Source organism: Enhydra lutris, unplaced genomic scaffold (assembly GCF_002288905.1).
Source record: "Enhydra lutris kenyoni isolate GAN:26980312 unplaced genomic scaffold, ASM228890v2 scaffoldscaffold39, whole genome shotgun sequence".
Classification (NCBI taxonomy): Eukaryota; Metazoa; Chordata; class Mammalia; order Carnivora; family Mustelidae; genus Enhydra; species Enhydra lutris.
Genome location: NW_019154123.1, coordinates 5,579,132 through 5,597,788, shown reverse-complemented (window position 1 = coordinate 5,597,788; position 18,657 = coordinate 5,579,132). Strand labels below are relative to the sequence as shown.

The 18,657-nt window shown below is 41.2% G+C and overlaps 1 protein-coding gene across 5 annotated transcripts in view; it reads right to left on the bottom strand.

Annotated features, from left to right (window-relative positions):
• LOC111155125 (NFKB inhibitor interacting Ras like 1) overlaps positions 1-18,657 on the bottom strand; it is a 38,753-nt gene that overhangs the window by 11,238 nt on the left and 8,858 nt on the right. For all 5 annotated transcript variants that reach the window (XM_022515191.1, XM_022515188.1, XM_022515190.1 and 2 more), the window contains one exon: positions 3,890-4,131. In XM_022515191.1, coding sequence (XP_022370899.1) covers positions 3,890-4,131 — 242 coding nt within the window. The remainder of the gene's footprint in view (positions 1-3,889; positions 4,132-18,657) is intronic.

Sequence of the window (18,657 nt, the reverse complement as noted above, 5' to 3'; positions counted from 1 at the left end):
GCCACGTGCTTGTCCTTAGCTTTCCCGACCTATCTGCACCATGACGCAGTCTGATCTCTCTGCTTTTTAAAGTGGTTTCTCCTCAACTGGTAACTGTTTTAAGTGCTCCAGAGCAATAGCATTTCACAAAACTTGCTTCTCACCTTGTCCCCCAACTATGTTGTCTGTTGTCAACACAGCAGCCAAAATGAACATTTTAAAACAAGTCAAAAGATGTTTAGCCTTATTCGTATTAAGGAAACTGAAACTACTAAAGTACCATTTTCACCCCGAAGATGCACAAAATCCACACACACACACACCGTTGTCAAGACTGGAGAACAGGTACTTTCATACCCTTGTTATGGTCAGTAATTTGAGAATATATCCTTTAATTCAAGAACTCCATTTTGAAAAAAAAAGAACCCCATTTTGGCTGATCTTACAACTATAAAACATACAAAATAATAAATGTGTAAGATTATTCATTGTAGCATAGTTCATAATAGCAAATGACTGTAAATAGCCCAAGTGTCCCATCAGTTTGGAACTGGTTAAATAAGTATGATACAGGGGCGCCTGGGTGGCTCAGTGGGTTAAAGCCTCTGCCTTTAGCTCAGGTCATGATCCTGGGGTCCTGGGATCGAGCCCCGCATCGGGCTCTCTGCTCAGCGGGGAGCCTGCTTCCCTTCCTCTCTCTCTGCCTGCCTCTCTGCCTACTTGTGATCTGTCAAATAAATAAATAAAATCTTAAAAAATAAGTATGATACATCCACACAATGAATATGCATCATCCACACAATGAATATGCATCAGTTTTTTTTTTTTTTTAAGATTTTATTTATTTGACAGAGAGAGATCACAGTAGACAGAGGCAGGGAGAGAGAGAGAGAGGGAAGCAGGCTCCCTGCTGAGCAGAGAGCCCGATGTGGGACTCGATCCCAGGACCCTGAGATCATGACCTGAGCTGAAGGCAGTGGCTTAACCCACTGAGCCACCCAGGCGCCCAGTTTTTGTTTTTTTTAAAAGAAATCTGAATACTGCTATGGAAAGGACTCCCAAGATACAATACATGGAAAATATAAGGTGCAGAACACTGTCCTACCTTTGGTGTAAGAAAGTAGGAGTTGGGGAAAACTATATGTATATTCCTATTTGCTTGTATTTATAGAAAGAAATTTTGGAAGGATGCTCCAGAACAAGTAAAGTGATAAAATACTTAAAAAGCATGCTTGAGGTGCACCTGGCTGGCTCAGGTGGTGTAGCATACGACTCTTGATCTCAGGGTCATGAGTTCAAGTCCCATGTTGGGCACAGAGCTTACAATCAGTCAATCGATTGATAAATGAATAAAAAAATGAATAGTATGCTTGAGATAAAGGAACTCAGTGATTGAGGATAGGGGTGGGAATGAGACCTCACAATAGTCCTTATTATATATCATTTTTATTTCTGAACCATGTGCAAACATTACCTATTCAATTTTTAAAAATCAAACATGAAAATAAATAAATGCAACCTAAGCTATTATGTCTTTCCTTTGCTCAAAACCAATGGCTTCTGATCCAAAGTGTGGCCCTCATCTCCTACCATCCTCCTCCTAGCCCAGTCTGGCCTCACTATCATTCCTGAACACGACAAAGCAAACTTTCCCAGACCCTTGTGCCTGCTAGTCCCCCAACCCGGAGCCTCCACGTGGGTCTGGCTCCCTCCCTCACTTTTTTCAAATCTTTGCTAGAAGTCACCTTATCAGGGAGGCCTTCCCAGATGGCCCCACAGAAAAATAGTACCCTTGCATCCTGCTCTACTCTTAATTTTTCTACATAGCATCTGACTCTTTGTGATACACATGTGTGTGTTGTCTGTTGTATTCCCTGCATCTTACCTTAAACAATGCCAGGCATATAGTAGTTGCTCAATATGCATTTGTTGAATGAATGTGCTTCTCAAAATCTCCGTAACAACCATATAAGAAAGGTACTATTATCCCCATTTTTTGATTAAGGAAACTGAGGCAGAAAGTTGAGAAGCAGACCCAAGATTCAAGTACCAAATATGAGTGGTCAATAAATCACTCTTTCAACTTTTGGGGGGCAGGGAGGAGAATATGAAGGATACCCTAGAAAATAACAGCATTTATGTGTTTAGGTGAGGAAAATGGGAAATGGGTGGGAGGAGAGCATCCACCCGCTACCTGCCTCTATGTCTTTTAAAAACTGAACCTTGGGGCACCTGGGTGGCTCAGTGGGTTAAGCCTCTGCCTTCGGCTCAGGTCATGATCCCAGGGTCCTGGGATTGAGCCCCGCGTCGGGCTCTCTGCTCAGCGGTGAGCCTGCTTCCTCCTCTCTCTCTGCCTGTCTCTCTGCCTACTTGTGATCTTTGTCTGTCAAATAAATAAATAAAAAATCTTTAAAAAAACAAAAAACAAAAAACTGAACCTTGTGACTGTAATCTATTCACAAAGCAAATAAGTATTCAGAATAATAAAATACCAACAACTCAGATGTCCTTCAACAAGTTAATGGTTAAATAAACTTTGGTACATAAATACCATGGAATATCACTCAGCAATAAAAAGGAATGAACTACTGATACATATAATAACTTGGATGACCCTCCAGAGAATTATGCTGACCGAAAAATGCTGATACCAAAAGGTTACACACTATACGATTCCATTATGTTAACACTTCTGAAATGACAAGGTTACAGAAATGGAAAACAGATTAGTCAGGGATTAAGGGAACAGGATGGGAGGAAAGTGGTTATAGCAAAAAAAGGTAACTGGAGGGATCCTTGCAATGATGGAACCGTTTTCTGTATCTTGACTATAAACATAAATATCTTGGTGGTAACATTACACTAGTTTTGTACAATGTTAGCACTGGTAGACTGGGTAAGGGATCTCTATTATTTCTTTAAAATTGCATGTGAATCTACAATTATCTCAAAATAAATAGTTTAACATAATAAATAAAATATAAAAATCTAGGTTAAGAACATCTTAGCCAATGCTGTTAACCAATACATTATGTGGTTCCCTAGATGAAAGGGAGTCAGCCATGTGAAGATCTGGGGTAAGAGCTGCATTAAGAGTTCCAAGAAGGGAACCAGCAATTGACAAAGACTTAAGAGGGGAACAAAGTCATCACACTGAATAAAACAAGAAGTAGGGGCACCTGGGTGGCTCAGTGGGTTAAAGCCTCTGCCTTTGGCTCAGGTCATGATCTCAGGGTCCTGGGATTGAGCCCCACATCAGGTTCTCTCTGCTCAGTGGGGAGCCTGCTTCCCCCTCTCTCTCTGCCTGCCTCTCTACTTGTGATCTCTGTCAAATAAATAAATAAAATCTTTAAAAAAACAAAAAACAAAACAAAACAAAAACAAGAAGTAGACCAGTGTCCCCAGAGTGCAGTGACAGAGGAACAAAATTATAAAAACAAGACGAAAAGGATAGGTATGGGCTGGATCATTTAATGCTACAGATCACAGTAAGGAGCTTATTTCTAAGTAGTAAATGAGTATAATCCAATCATTTTATTTATTTATATGTATTTATGTTTATATTTATTATTTTCTGCTAAGGCTGAAAACAATCCTGTTCAGGCAACAAGACAAAGAGAGTCCTAGGAAACAGTGATCCCAAACAATATGAAGTGAACTATGTAGTATTTGAGACATAGTGTCATTAAAATTCAACTTGCACATGGCAACAAGCAAAAGCAGAAAGTCAAACGCCGGTCCTGACTGAATTCATTCAATCCTGTATTTCCTGGGCTAAGAAAAAATATTATGAAGATTATAGGTACATGAATACAATTTAATGCTTTTTAAATATTGTTACTGCCCAAAAGTCCATGCTACAAGTTAAATATTACAATTCATAGTTAGCATTTTTAACAAACCCACTTACCTCCTTTTTGTCTTTAAACTTATCAATTTCTTTCTTCAGAAGTTCTACTCTTTGAAAGGATTCAAGGTTATTCACACTGTACACAAGAACAAAGCCATCAGCAAATGAAAAATAATGTTTTGGAAGCTCCACACCTTCCTGTAAGCCTCTGGTGTCATAAAGATGTAACTGTTCCTTTACTCCCCGATCTGTTTCCACTGAAGCCATATATACATCTTCCATTGTTTCACAATCTTCCATTCCTGGGATTAAAAAGAAATTATTCTCATATTGAACCATTATGGTGTACACCTGAAATTAATAAAGTGTTAACTCAATTAAACCTCAATAAAGAAAAAATATTATTCTTTTTGGATAATTCAGTACCAATTAGTATTTTCCTCTCCTTTAGAAGTTTGCTTTCTAGAGGTTTCCCTATTTACTACATGTAAGAATTGTATTTACTAAATTTCTTTAAAGTGAAAGGTAGTTGTTACAGTAAGTGAACAAAGTGGCATTAAAATATATCTCGTCTGATTAGAAATAAAAGTAGGAATAAAAACTTGGCAATGAGATTTGGTAGTAGGTATTTTTTAAAAATAACTGTTAACGAAGTCAAAGAACTTAGTACCGAAATTGGAGAATTAAAGGCGGATTTTAAAAGCAGCTTCAACAACTAAGTACCTCCATTTTCTTCTCCATCAGAGCCAAGGACAGGACCTGTGGTAATTTTGCTGCCTTTATTCTATACAACTTCCAGTATTTCCAGAGTCTGTTTAAGGGACTCAAAAATTGGTATGTCATGTCTGGGCCTGAGCACCAGGCTTGTTCTCAAGTACCTACTGGGCATTTATATGTGAATGTCACTGTAACGTAAGGACTTCAAACTAACAAAACCTCTCTCTCCTCCCTGCACTTGTTCCTCCTCCTTGCTTTCTTCTTTTTTTTTTTTTTTTTTTTTAAAGATTTTATTTGACAGAAAGAGGGATCACAAGTAGGCAGAGAAGCAGGCAGAGAGAGAGGGGGAAGCAGGCTTTCTGCTGAGCAGAGAGCCGGATGTGGGGCTCGATCCCAGGACTCTGGGATCATGACCTGAGCTGAAGGCAGAGGCTTTAACCCACTGAGCCACCCAGGCGCCCCTTGCTTTCTTCTCTTGATCACCATCTCTCCCTGGCAGTCTTCAGAGTTCTCGCTGACCAAGAAGAGTGGATGAAAGTTATCAAAAATCAGCCACTCTGCTGCCGGAACACCTGTTTTATCTGTTGCCTCCTTCAATCCTGTTGGCTTGTTATATTCACCTGAACAACTGCAATAGCTCAGTAAACACCTGGGAAAAGACCTCCTTTCCAAACGTCACTGAAATGTGAACTCTACAGATCCTCTCCTGTCCCTTGTACCAGTAATACCACCTTACACTTCAATCTTTCCTCATCTGTCCCCTCAAAAACGGGACTGTCAACGCTGAGAGCCAACACTGGCTTATCTGTCTTTACAGCTCTGAGGACTAGCAAATTGACTTACATACCATACCTAGAAAGGCCTTAGTAAATGTTTGCTGAATGAATGAAGGAACTCATCTCATAACTGACGTCCTAGTTTCTGTTCCCTTCTGGCCTGAGTGATCCTTTTAAAATGCATTTTTGTTTGTGGCATTTGTATGAGTTTTGTCTCTTCAACTAGTCCCACATCTTTGAGAGAAACAAACCATTCTGTGCACACAGCAAGTATCCAATAATCATTTGTTGATAAGGGAATTAAGGGGAGATTAACACTCTGAATTTTAAGGAACAGTGAAGAGGCTTATAAGATAGGTATCTAGAGCCCTAGGAACTATCTTCCCATTTAAATATGAGCTATATCCAGAAATAAAATCATGTGAATAACATCATATGCCAATAAAACATACAGGTATATCCCAGAAATTTGCTGGTTCTGTTCCAGACCTCTGCAATAAAATGAGCATCACAATAAAATGTCTTGAATTTTTTGGTTTCCCAGTGCATATAAAAGTTAGTTTACACTACTCTGTGAACCAGACTAATGCCATCTTAGACAAATCTGCCATGACCACTCTGTGATCTGAAGCCTTCCAGAGCACAGTCTTCCCTGCCCCATTCTGTTTTGCCACACCCTTAAGCACACCCTTGGCGCATATTGTCCTTGATTTGCTCTGGAGATTGGACCATGTTTCTCAAACGTTCCTTCCCAGGTGGTCTCCCAGCCTGTACTCCTCAGCCTTTGGGCGGTAAAAGCAGGTCTTATAGGAGGTGGAGTTGCAGAGATACACTTGCTTGCAGCTGCCCAAGAGGGACTTCTGTCCAGAAGCCCCTTTACACCATTTTTTGTCAGGTTGGACTTGTTGGCCTTTTTCTTCAGTCTTATGGCTCCTCTGGCCTTTGAATATCATTTTGCCTATTACTTCCCTTTCACAGAACAGTTGGTGAACCAGCCAGGAGGAGCCCAGAGACTGAAGAGTGGGCAAAGGAATGAAGCTTCTTTGGGGGGAAACCCTGGAGTGGCTGACCACAGCAATGTGGGAAGGCACAGTCTGTCTGCTTGATGGCTATGGATTTCTGCATGAGTATGGGGACACTCTGAAAATGCCATATGGATTAGAGCTATTACAAAGTTGCATGATCCACTAGGGTAAGGAAGGCCACCAAGCAATGGTGGGTTGGCTGCTCCTATGGGCCCTTCAGGACGCCATCAATGCCTGGCTAGGGGCAGAAGTGAAATAAAGGAGCTGGAGAAAGAATTACAACTGGAGAAGGACAGGAGACTATCTACATCCCTCTTGGGTCCTAATTTGGTAGATACTATCTAAAACCAGGATGCACAAATTGAGACTTTAGTGTGTCTGTCGCTTTGTGTGCCCTGGAGGGCATAAAATGTGGCAACCTCGGATTAGAGCCATCATTTGAAGCCAGTCTGGGATGCTAAACCATGGAACTTATGGGAAACGTCTTTGTATGCCAGGAAAGTAGGATGTGTTTTCAGTAGGAGAAGGTATGAAAAATGGAGATGTTTTTTTGTTGAGGAATAAAAAATAATTTTGTCCTAAAGAGGATCTGGTGATCTGAAGAGGAATAAAAAACAGGACAAAATCGGAATGAGAAAGTTGTAGAAGGTCTGTGGAAAAGGAATATTTGGAAAGGAATTTTATGTGTGGCCAAGCTGGCTAAGATTAAAATGAATTTATATTAAAATGAGTTTTAATATCAAAAGTAAGTTGATGAAAAATTAGAATTTGGTTTTCTATCTGTTAAAAGGACATATAAATCTTCAGTGTCTTTTCCAAACGTAAGTGGAAAAAGCTTAAGCCATCTATACAGGTTACCTTACCTTACCTTATTCCATTTACCAAAAAACCAAATTTAGATGCAACATTTATGAGTGAGTTTTGTACCTACTTCATGGCAGTAATTTTAAAACAGAAGCTATAAAGTTTCTGTATCTGTATTTATGTGTGTTCATATGTATGTGTTATGTAGTATTTTCTACCTCTGGATGGTATTGCTAAAATTTGTATTAAAAGAAACATCTATTTAATTGGCTTAAAGAAAATTAAGCATTATATAATTTAAATTCTCAAATATAATAAAAATTAACCCAAATGTTTTTTAAATTCATGTGATCTAAGATAATTTTTCTTAAAGTTTTAAGTTTGTTGGTTTAATTAAAACAGGTATGTCTTCAGAGTTATCAACATCAAATAGGATTCCAATAATCAAATTTACTAGTTAAGTTCATGTTCATCTATTACAATCTGTCAGCAAAAATGACTTAGAATGTTGGTTGATTTTGTCTAATGTCTCATGAAATTTTCACAGGTCATCTAGACATAAATGTTAGTAACACACAGACTGAACAGATAAAAAGTTTTAGGCAAACTTTTTAATTAGCTTCCCAAATCTTCCTGGTGTCTTGGAACCTTAAAGTTTTGCTAAGTGAAGAATGCTGGTATAACAGTTCACAATTGCTTACTTAGTTTTTACTAGAAATTAAGGTTTCTGAGGGTTAAGAATTTTAATAATATATGTAATCAAAACTGTTAGAAATAAGGTTACTCTAAAACAAAGGCGTCATTAGGGTAGCCCAAAAGCAAATGTGGCATAAACTGCTGGCAGTGGGCATAAACAGAGAAAAGACAGATTGCCAACCAAATGCTGTTCTAGTGGCTTCAAGGAAGGCGTTTACTTCTGCTCAGCAATTTAGGCCACTGCCCTCTATCCACCCCTGGGAAAAAAACTAAGCCACAAGCGATTTCTTACCAGGGCTGGGTACCCCCTTGCTGGAGAGACCAGGGATGGGACCAAGGTTGCTTCACTGTAAGAGTAATAGGGGGCAACAGGAGGTCCCGAGTACAGTTCACAATTTACTGGACACCATAAAATAAGCAAAAGACCATGTCCTTAGTGGATACCAGAGCAGAATGTACCCTAATTCATGGCAATTCAGAATGGCATTCAGGGACCTGGGCAGCCACCAACACTTATGGAGGGAAAAGCCTGGGTGGCTCAGTCGGTTAAGCATCTGCCTTTGGCTCGGGTCTACGATCCCAGGGTCCTGGGATGGAGCCCCAAATTGGGCTCCTTGCTCAGCGGGAATCTGCTTCTCCCTCTGCCTGGTGCTCCCCCTGCTTAATGCGCTCTTTCTCTCTCTCTCTCTGACAAATAAATAAAATCTTGGGATGCCTGGGTCACTCAGTCAGTTAAGTGTCTGCCTTCAGCTCAGGTCATAATCTCAGGGTCCTGGGATCAAGTCCCACATCAGGCTCTCTGCTTCTCTCTCTCTGCCTGCCGCTCCTCCTGCCTGCTTGTGTGCTCTGACAAGCAAATAAATAAAATTTTCAAAAATAATAAATAAATAAAATCTTAAGAAAAGAAGAGCATAAGGGAAAAATGCACAACAGTGTGCTTGAGAATAAAAGCCCAACTTTAAGGAAAAACCCTTATGAGGTTTTCGTTTCTCCAATACTGAAGGATATATTAGTCATAGATATTCTTCTGGAAAAAATTACTACAAAGCTCTGTAGGAGAATTTCACATTTGATTTATAGTAACTAAAAGGACCTTTATTTAAAAGATTTTATTTATTTGAGAGAGAGAGAGTGAGAGAGAGAGCATGAGAGGGGAGAAGGTTAGAGAAGCAGACTCCCCGTGAAGATGGGAGCCCGATGCAGGACTCGATCCCAGGACTCAAGGATCATGACCCAAAGCAAAGGCAGTGGCTCAACTGACTGAGCCACCCAGGTGCCCCTAATTAAAACTATCTTAAGGGGAAATGCAAGTTGGGATCCCATATTACCCTCTTCCCAGGTTATAAATTAAAGCAATACTGGTTGTTAGGAGGATTTGAGGAAATACCTGCCACTATATGGGAATTAGCAAGAGTACAAATAATCAGCCCGGCACAAATTCCCTATAATAGCGCTATATAGCCTGTGAAGAAACCAGATGGCACCTGGAGAAGGACCGTAGATTACAGAGAACTAAATAAGGTTGTACTAATATTACCCAAATCACTGAACAGAATGTACATGGTGTATGTAGGCTCTTACCATGTGGTTTCAGATTTAGCCAATGCTTACCTTTTTTTTTTTTTTGCCTGGGTGGCTCAGTCAGTTAAGTGTCTGCCTCCACAACCTCAGGGTTGTGGGATTGATCTCTGCATCAGGCTCTCTGCTCAGGGAACCTGCTTGTCCCTCTCCCTCTGTCTGACCCTCTCACTGCCTGTGTGCTCTCTCTGTATCAAATAAATAAAATCTTAAAAAAATTTATTTGAGAGGGTATACGCATGCACATGAGCATATGTGGGAGGGCAGCTAAGGGAGAGGGAGAAAGAGAATCTCGAGCAGACTCATGGCTGAGCACAGAGCCTGATGCAGGGCTGGATCCCATCACCCTGAGATCATGACCTGAGCTGAAACCAAGAGCTGAACCGACTGGAGCCTTTCGGGTGCCTTCCCCCGCCCCACCCCCAATGCTTTCTTTAGTATCCTTTGCATCCCGAGTCACAGGAGATGGTTGACAACAAGTATGCCAGGCATTGCCACAAGGATATTTGCATAACTCCACTATCTGTCATGGTAGGCCTGCTCATGACTTGTCTTTATATCCACCACTACTCATGGTTAAAAGGTACCATTATGTCAATGATGTGATGCTAACCTTTGAAGACTTCTGTCATTGTCTTATTGAACAGTCTCTGCTCTCATCTGAACAAGCAAGGATGTGCCATCAAGTGACAGAAAAGTATAAGGCCCTGGGCCAGTAATCAAGTTTTGGGAGGTTACCTGGTCAGGTTAACTGACAAGGCTCAGTGACTGACAAGATCCAACAGTTTCCCATCCCTCAGACAGTTAAGCAATTGCAAGGGGTACTAGATCTCTGGGGTACTATAGGGCCTTTAGCCCAATTTAGCACAATGCCTATACCCTCTCTACCATCTGGTGAAAAAGGAAGCCGACTGGCATCGGGCAGAACATCAAGCTGGCTTTGATGAAGCTACTAGTTACTCAAGCACAGGCCCAGGAATGCCTTTACCTAGTATCCCCATGACCCTAGATGTGACCAACAATGCCAAATGGGATAAGCTGGGCATTTTGGCAGGAACAGCACAGAAAGTTAACCCTGTTGAACTTCTGATCACAACTCTGGAAGGGAACAAAGATCCAATATTTTCCTACTGAACAAGTAGAGGGGGCTATAAGGCCCTTCAACAAGTGGAGCCCCTAACTGCCACTCTTCCAGTAACCGTCCAGACTGGGTTGCCTATAACAGGGTGGCTAGACTGTATATTCACAAGACTGGCCGTAATACAAGCCCCTACGTTGCAAAGATAGCGTGCTTACCTACAACAGTGTTCTTGCCAACAGTCCCCTGGAAGCTGAATTACATGGTATTTTGGAGCCAGAAGAATATGAAACCTTTAATGGCCATCCCCCAAAAGCCTCCTATGGAAACCCCTCACAAGTATAAGGCACATATCCTATTCCTGAAAATGCTTGGTCTATGGGTGGCTCTCCTAGAAGGAATCCTAGTCACTAAACTGCAGGAATAATCCCACCCCAGACTGATACTGTCTGGTTTGAGACTGCAGATAATAATAGCAGCCAATGGGCTGAACTGAGAGCTGCCTAGATGGTAGGTATACATGAACCCTGACCCCTGACCCTCTGAGTGGATAGTTAGGCTTTCTATAAGGGCCCATTGGGCTCAGGCTGACTGGGAAGTTTTACAGAAACCATTATGGGGATAATTATGGAAGGATATATGGAATATAGGACCCTGCTGCCTCCCATACTGTTTTCCATGTCTCAGTGCATAGGCCTGTCTCACACAATGGGAATACTGAGGCAGACACCTTAGCAAAAAGCAGGGCCCTTACCTCCATGCAAAGTTCAGAACTGGCTGCATGCTTTTATAAGCAGTGGGCATTAAAATATAAGGGGGACTGAAACATAATGAGGGGAGCTGGCATGCCCCTTTACTATACTGACTTCCTAGCAGTATCAGTAACTGATCTGCTCCCATTTGAGACCTAGGAAGTTCCACACACCACAAGACACATACATCATGCGATCAAACTGGTTTTAGATTGCCAAATTGATTATACAGACTTAACCATAAGTCAAGGGAAAAAGAACACCCAACTTGTGTGGCTATAGCCAGGGCTCATCTAAATCCTTCCCTGTAGAAGGGCCAATCAAAATGCCACCATCAATGCCCTAGAACAACTTAGTGCCATGTACAGATATCCTCAAAGGATAGACTGTGATATGGAAACACATTTCACTAGATATGATGTGAGGACGTACATTGGTGGTTTCATTTTCCCTATAGTCCACAGGCCACCAGGCTAACTGAAAAGAAGAATGGCATTCTTTTCTTTTTTTTTTTTTTAAAAAATATTTTTTTTTTTTATTTGACAGAAGGGGACCAAAAGTAGGCAAAAGGGCAGGCAGAGGGGGGGGGGGGAGCAGGCTCCCTGCTGAGCAGAGAGCCCGATGTGGGGCTCGATCCCAGGACCCTGGGATCATGACCTGAGCTGAAGGCAGAGGCTTAACCAACTGAGCCACCCAGGCGCCCCAAGAATGGCATTCTTAAAGCTCAACTCAGAGCTCTCTTACAGATGCCATGGCTGCTGGATAGACAAGTCTTGCCAGAAACCATACACTTGTTAAATTCGACTGAGACCATCTGTGGTGACCATTTCTTGCCACAGTAAGAAATGCTCGAGAGAGCTAAGGTGGTCCCCATTGTTTCTGCTAGAGTTGGGGCCAAAACAGTCAACACGTACATATTCCACAGACAAGCACCTATACTGAAAGGCTTTAAGTTGCCTTTCATGGTTGTTTCTACCACTTTTAATTTTACGTGTACAAGCTGACTCTTTGGCCCCAGGGCAACATGCCTGGTATGTCCCACCTACTCATGTACCTCAGGCTACCTCTGTGCTCCTGACAAAGGGCAAAGGCTCTAACAACATCTCAAACAGAGGAAGAGAATCTCCCCAGACAAGTACCTACTAAACATTTATTCTTTTATCCTCAGCCTGCTGCTTCTCACGTTCTGATAAAGGAGACCCTTTCCTGCAATGAACATAGACATATGTGGATGGTTTACAGTGAGATTCATGCTAGATATGTGGTTTGCTCCCCTTTTCATAGGTCTCTTCTCCTGTTGCTATCTACATTACTGCTGTGGCTTATGCCTTCAACTTGAACACAGTCTGGCAAAGGAAGCTACTGCCAAGTGACACTCTCTGATGGCTGAAGGAATACTGCAGAAAAGGTGGGCATGGGAGATTGTGAGAGCCAGATTTGAGAGGTGGAGTGTGTGAACCAAACTAACGTCATCTTGGACAAATCCGCCATGATGACCGCTCTGTGATGAGAAGCTTTCTTAAGCACAGTAGCCCCCACCATATTCCTTCTGTTTAACCATACCCTTCACTAGATCCTTAGGGCGTAATGTCCTTGATCAGCTCTGGAGACTGGACTATGATTCTCAAACATTTCTTCCAGGTGGTCTCCCAGCTTTTACTCCTCAGCCTCTAGGGCTATAAAAGCAGGTCTTATGGGGGGGTAGGGTTGCAGAGAATAACTTGTAGCTACTCAAGACACACCTCTGTCTGCAAGTCCCTTTAATAAACCATTTTTTGTCAAGCTTGACTTGGCCCTTTTCTCCAGTCTTATGGCTCCTCTGGCCTTTGGAAATCACTTTGTGTGTACCTCCCTTGCATGCTGGTCTATTAAGTGTGCAACAGCATTATGTCTAAAAAAAGTACATACCTTAATTTAAAAATACTTCATTGCTAAAAAGTGCTAACCATCACTTGGATTTTCAGGGAGTTGTAATATTTTTGTTGCTGGAGGGTCTTGTGTCAACGTTGACGCCTGCTGACTGATTGGGGTGGTGGCTAAAGGCTGGTGTGGCTGTGGCACTTTCTTAAAATACGACAACAGTGAAGCCTGGCACATCAAATGACTCTTCCTTTCACAAAGAATTTCTCTGTAGCATGTGATGCTTTGATAGCATTTTTAAAAGATTTTATTTATTTATTTGACAGAGAGAGAGAGATCACAAGTAGGCAGAGAGGCAGGCAGAGAGAGAGAGAGGGAAGCAGGCTCCCCACTGAGCAGAGAGCCCGATGTGGGCTTCGATCCCAGGACCCCGAGATCATGACCTGAGCCGAAGGCAGAGGCTTAACCCACTGAGCCACCCAGGTGCCCCTTTGATAGCATTTTAACCCACAGCAGAACTTCTTTCAAAAACTGGGAGTCAATCTGGGGCACCTGGCTGGCTCAGTTGGTAGGGCATGCAACTCTTGATCTCAGGTCCATGAGTTCAAGCTCCCACACTGGGCATAGAGCTTACTTAAAAAGAAGAGACAAACTGGAGTCAATCTCCTCATACCTTGCTGCCTTTTTTTAAATTTATTTTTTTTAGTACTCTCTATACCCAGTATGGGGCTCGAACCCACAACTGAGTGATCAAGAGTCACACACTCTTCCAACTGAGCCAGCCAGACACCCCCTTGATGCTGCTTTTATTAGATCAGTTTATGTGATACTCCGAATCCTTTGTTATTTTTTTTTTTTGTTATTTCAACAGTCTTCACAACATTATCACAGAAATAGATTCTATCTCAAGAAACCACTTTCTTTGCTCATTCATAAGTAGCAAATTCTCATCTGTTAAAGTTTTATCATGAGATTGCAGCAATTCAACCACATCTTCAGGCTCGCTCCACTTCTAATTCCAGTTCTCTTGCTATTTCTACCACATCTGAAGTTACTTCCCCCACTGGTCTTGAGCCCCTCAAAAGCATCCATGAGGGCTGGAATCAACTTCTTCCAAACTCCTATTAATGTTGACATTTTGACCTGTTCCCATGAATCGTGAATGCTCTTAATGGCATCTAGAATGCCAAATCCTTTCCTGAAGGTTTCAACTTGGAGCCAGGTCTTTACCCTTTAGGCAGAAGAACCTGGCCAGTGAAAAAGGAAAATTCCTAAATATACTAATATCCAGGGTTCCTTCAACAAATGCTCTACCAGATCACCTTACAGTGAAACTCCAAGTCATAAATCCTACCCTCACTCTTAGAGCTTTCAATTAGCTTTTCAGTTTCCCATTCTTAATTAAGGACAGATAACCAGGGATTACCAGATAGTTGAGGAAAAGAGACCAAAAATCAGAAAAAAGCACCTTAGAGGGAAAAAACTATGCAAAGAAAACAAAACACTACAAAATATTTACCGGGCACCCATGAAATAAGAACAGGGTACTAAGAAATGAAAACTCAAGAGAAGGGCTAGAATATAAAGATGAGAAAAACTCAGAAAGTGAAACAAAATAGTGAGAGATGAAAAACAGAAGTGAAATTCAAAAATTAGAGGACTAGTCCTCTCAAAAGAAAGTTCCAGAAAGAGAACAGGAAAATAGAAGAGGGAAAGCCTCAAGAAAATAATTCAGAACTGAATAACATCCATTTCCATATTGAAAGAGCCCACTGAGTGCCCACTATCACAGATGAAAACTAATTTGATACACCACTGTGAAATTGCAGAACACTAAGGACAAAGAAAATAACCTACAAAAGCTTCCACATCCAAACCATCAAGAATCATAATGGCTTCTCAAAAGCAACACTGGAAGCAAGAAGAGAATCTGGTAAAATTGAAAAAACTCATCCTCTCTGAACCAGCAATTTCACTCCTACATATATAACCCAAAAATTGTCCACATATGGGGTGCCTGGGTGGCTCAGGCCATTACGCAGCTGACTCTTAATTTCGGCTCTGGTCAGGATCTCAGGGTTGAAAGATCAAACCCATGGTTCAGCTCTGCACACACTCAGCACAGAATCTGCTTATCCTTCTCCCCTTCCTCTTTGAGCCCCATCCCCCACCCACCTCACACACCTGTGCATGCACTCTCCACCTCTCAAATAAAGAAATAAAATCTTAAAAAGAAAAAAAAAAGAAATTGTCCACATAATAGCTGGGCTAAATGTACAAGGTTGTTCATTATTTCTAATAGCCCAAACTGGAATTAATCAAAATGTTCATCAAAAGAGAAGTGATACAATAGCCAAACTATGGAAAGAACCTAGATGTCCATCAACAGATGAATGGATAAAGAAGATTGGTGTATATATATATATACAATGGAATAATATGCAGCCATCAAAAGAAATGAAATCTTGCCATTTGAGATGACGTGGATGGAACTAGAGGGTATTATGCTTAGCAAAATAAGTCAATCGGAGAAAGACAACTATCATATGATCTCCCTAATATGAGGAAGTGGAGATGCAACGTGGGCGGTTTGGGGGGTAGGAAAAGAATAAATGAAACAAGATGGGATCGGGAGGGAGACAAACTATAAGTGACTCTTAATCTCACAAAACAAACTGAGGGTTGCTGGGGGGTGGGGGGTCGGGAGAGAGGGGGTGGGGTTATGGACATTGGGGAGGGTATGTGCTATGGTGAGTGCTGTGAAGTGTGTAAACCTGGCGATTCACAGACCTGTACCCCTGAGGATAAAAATACATTATATGTTTATAAAAAAAATTAAAAAATTTAATAAAAATAATACATTAAAAAAAGAGAAGTGATAAATTGAGGTATATTCATATAATAGAATACCATAAGCTTTTATGAAAGAAAATTTTAAAATATTTTATTTATTCATTTGAGAGAGAGAGACAGTGAAATAGAGAGAGCAGGAACAGGGGGAGAAGAAGAACCAGACTCCCCACTGAACTGGAAGCCTGATGTGGGGCTCGATCCCAAAACCTGGAGATCATGACCTGAGCCAAAGGTAGACGCCCAACCATCTGAGCCATCCAAGATGCCCCAAACCCTTATGAAAATTAAACCATAGCTACCTTCAACAATACAGATCATTACTAACAATACAGTATCTTACAAATATAATGTTAAGCAAAAGAAGCCAGAAACTGAAGAATTTATACAGAATGATTCCACTGACATAAAATCAGTAACAGGCAAAAGTAAACTGTATCATTTAGTGATACATATATAAATGGGAAAACTACAAAGAAAAGGAAATGATTAACTAAAAGTTAAGGGAAAGGCTGAGTTGTGATTGGAGAGAGAAATATGGCAGCTACTGGAGTGCTCTCTATTCTACTTTTTGACCTGCATGGAGATTACACAAAGGATTGTTTTATAATTATTCATTAAGCCATTAATATGCTTTATGCACTTTTCTATGTGTATGATGAATTGTATAATAAAAAAAAGAAAAGGTGAAAATGGAGCAATGCTTGCAAAATTCTGAAAGGAAATTATTCTCAATCTAGAATTCTATACCCTTCAAAATTCTAATTTTGAGAGTTAGAGACAATTTCAAACATATGAAGGCTCAAAAAAATGTGTCACGTACATTTCTTCAGGTAACTATTTGAATAAGCCCTCCATCAAAATTATCACATACTCATAGAGAGATGAAGACCTCAGATCCAGAAAATACACCCTAACACAGAGGTACAGGAAATCACAGGGAAAATGGAAAATACCACTATTCAGAAGCTCCAGGATTACTACTGGCATAGTAGTACCAAAATAGTACCAAAGTAGTACCAGGCATAGAGGGCACTTTAACAACTGTCCTCACCTTGATGCTCCACTCCTGTACAACCTCTTCAACTGACAAAAAGTCCTGGAAGATATGTTCCACCAAGAGGGCATAAACCCGAAGAAAATAAGAAATCTAAGACACAGGACTCAGGGGTTCCTGGATGGCTTAGCTGGTTAAGCAGCTGACTCTTGGTTTGGGCTCGGTTCATGATCTCAGGGTTGCAGGATCCAGCCCCATGGCAGGCTCCATGCTCAGTGCGGAGTCTGCTTGGGATTCTCTCTCTCCCTCTCCTTCTGCCCCTTCCCCTCAAATAAATAAATCTTTTTAAAAAATAAATAAATATATATTTTTAAGGATTTTATTTATTTGCCAGAGAAAAAGAAAGAGAGAGAGAGAACAAGAATACAAACAGAGGGGAATGCCAGGCTGGGGGAGCAGCAGGCAGAGGGAGAAGCAGGCTCCCTGCTGAGCAAGGAGCCCAAGGCAGGACTCATCCCAGGATCCTGGGATCATGACATGAGCCAAAGGCAGATATTTAACCGACTGAGCTACCCAGGCGTCCCTAAATAAATAAATTTTAAAAAAATTAAAACAAACAAACAAACAAACAGGAACTCAAACCCAGGAAGAAAGGTAAAGAAAAGTTCCACAGTGATACCTGTGTAATAAGCCAACATAAGAGAATCACTAACTCCTGGAAGGATAATCTCCAAAGGTGGGGGTATTTGATGTAGCTGACTTTGTAAAAACTGAGAACCATGTGTACATGTGGAAGAATTAGCAAAAGAATAAAACTAAAGAAATGACAAAGCAAATATCAGCCTCCAGAAAAATAAAAAGAAAGAAAAGAAACAATCATAGTACAGACTATTGCTCAGCTGAGAATATTTACATGCACCAGCAGTTCTTAAAGTGTGGTCTAAAGATCCCTCAGTGACTCCTTTCAGGAATCCACGTGCACCAAACTATTTTCATAATGATCAAAGACATTTGTCTTTTCCACTGTGTTGACATTTGCACTGATGGTGTGAAAACAATGGTGGGTAAATCTGCTGGTGCATTAGGGCAAATCAAGGCAGAGCACCAACTGTATTTATTAGTAGTAGCATTCTTCACCACCTCATGCTTGCCATTTGGAGAAGGAAAAAAAGCCAACATTAAGAATGTCCTTGATAGGGGCGCCTGGGTGGCTCAGTGGGTTAAAGCCTCTGCCTTCGGCTCAGGTCATGATCCCAGGGTCCTGGGATTGAGTCCCGTATCGGGCTCTCTGCTCAGCGGGGAGCCTGCTTCCCCCTCTCTCTCTGCCTGCCTCTCTGCCTACTTGTGATCGCTCTCTCTCTGTGTCAAATAAGTAAATAAAATCTTTTTTTAAGAAAGGCTATTTCTTGTTTTGTCTTTCTTTTTTTCCCTTTATTTTATTTTTATGTTTCTTAAATTCCACATACGAGTGAAATCATGAGGTATCTCTGTCTTTCTCTGACTGACTTATTTCCCTTAGCATGATACTCTCTGGCTCCATCCATGTTGTTGCCAATGGCAAGATTTTGTTCTTTTTTATGGCTGAATAATATGCCATTGTATGTATATAAAAGTCTATTTCTTGGGGCACCTGGGTGGCTCAGTGGGTTAAAGCCTCTGCCTTCGGCTCAGGTCATGATCCCAGGGTCCTGGGAT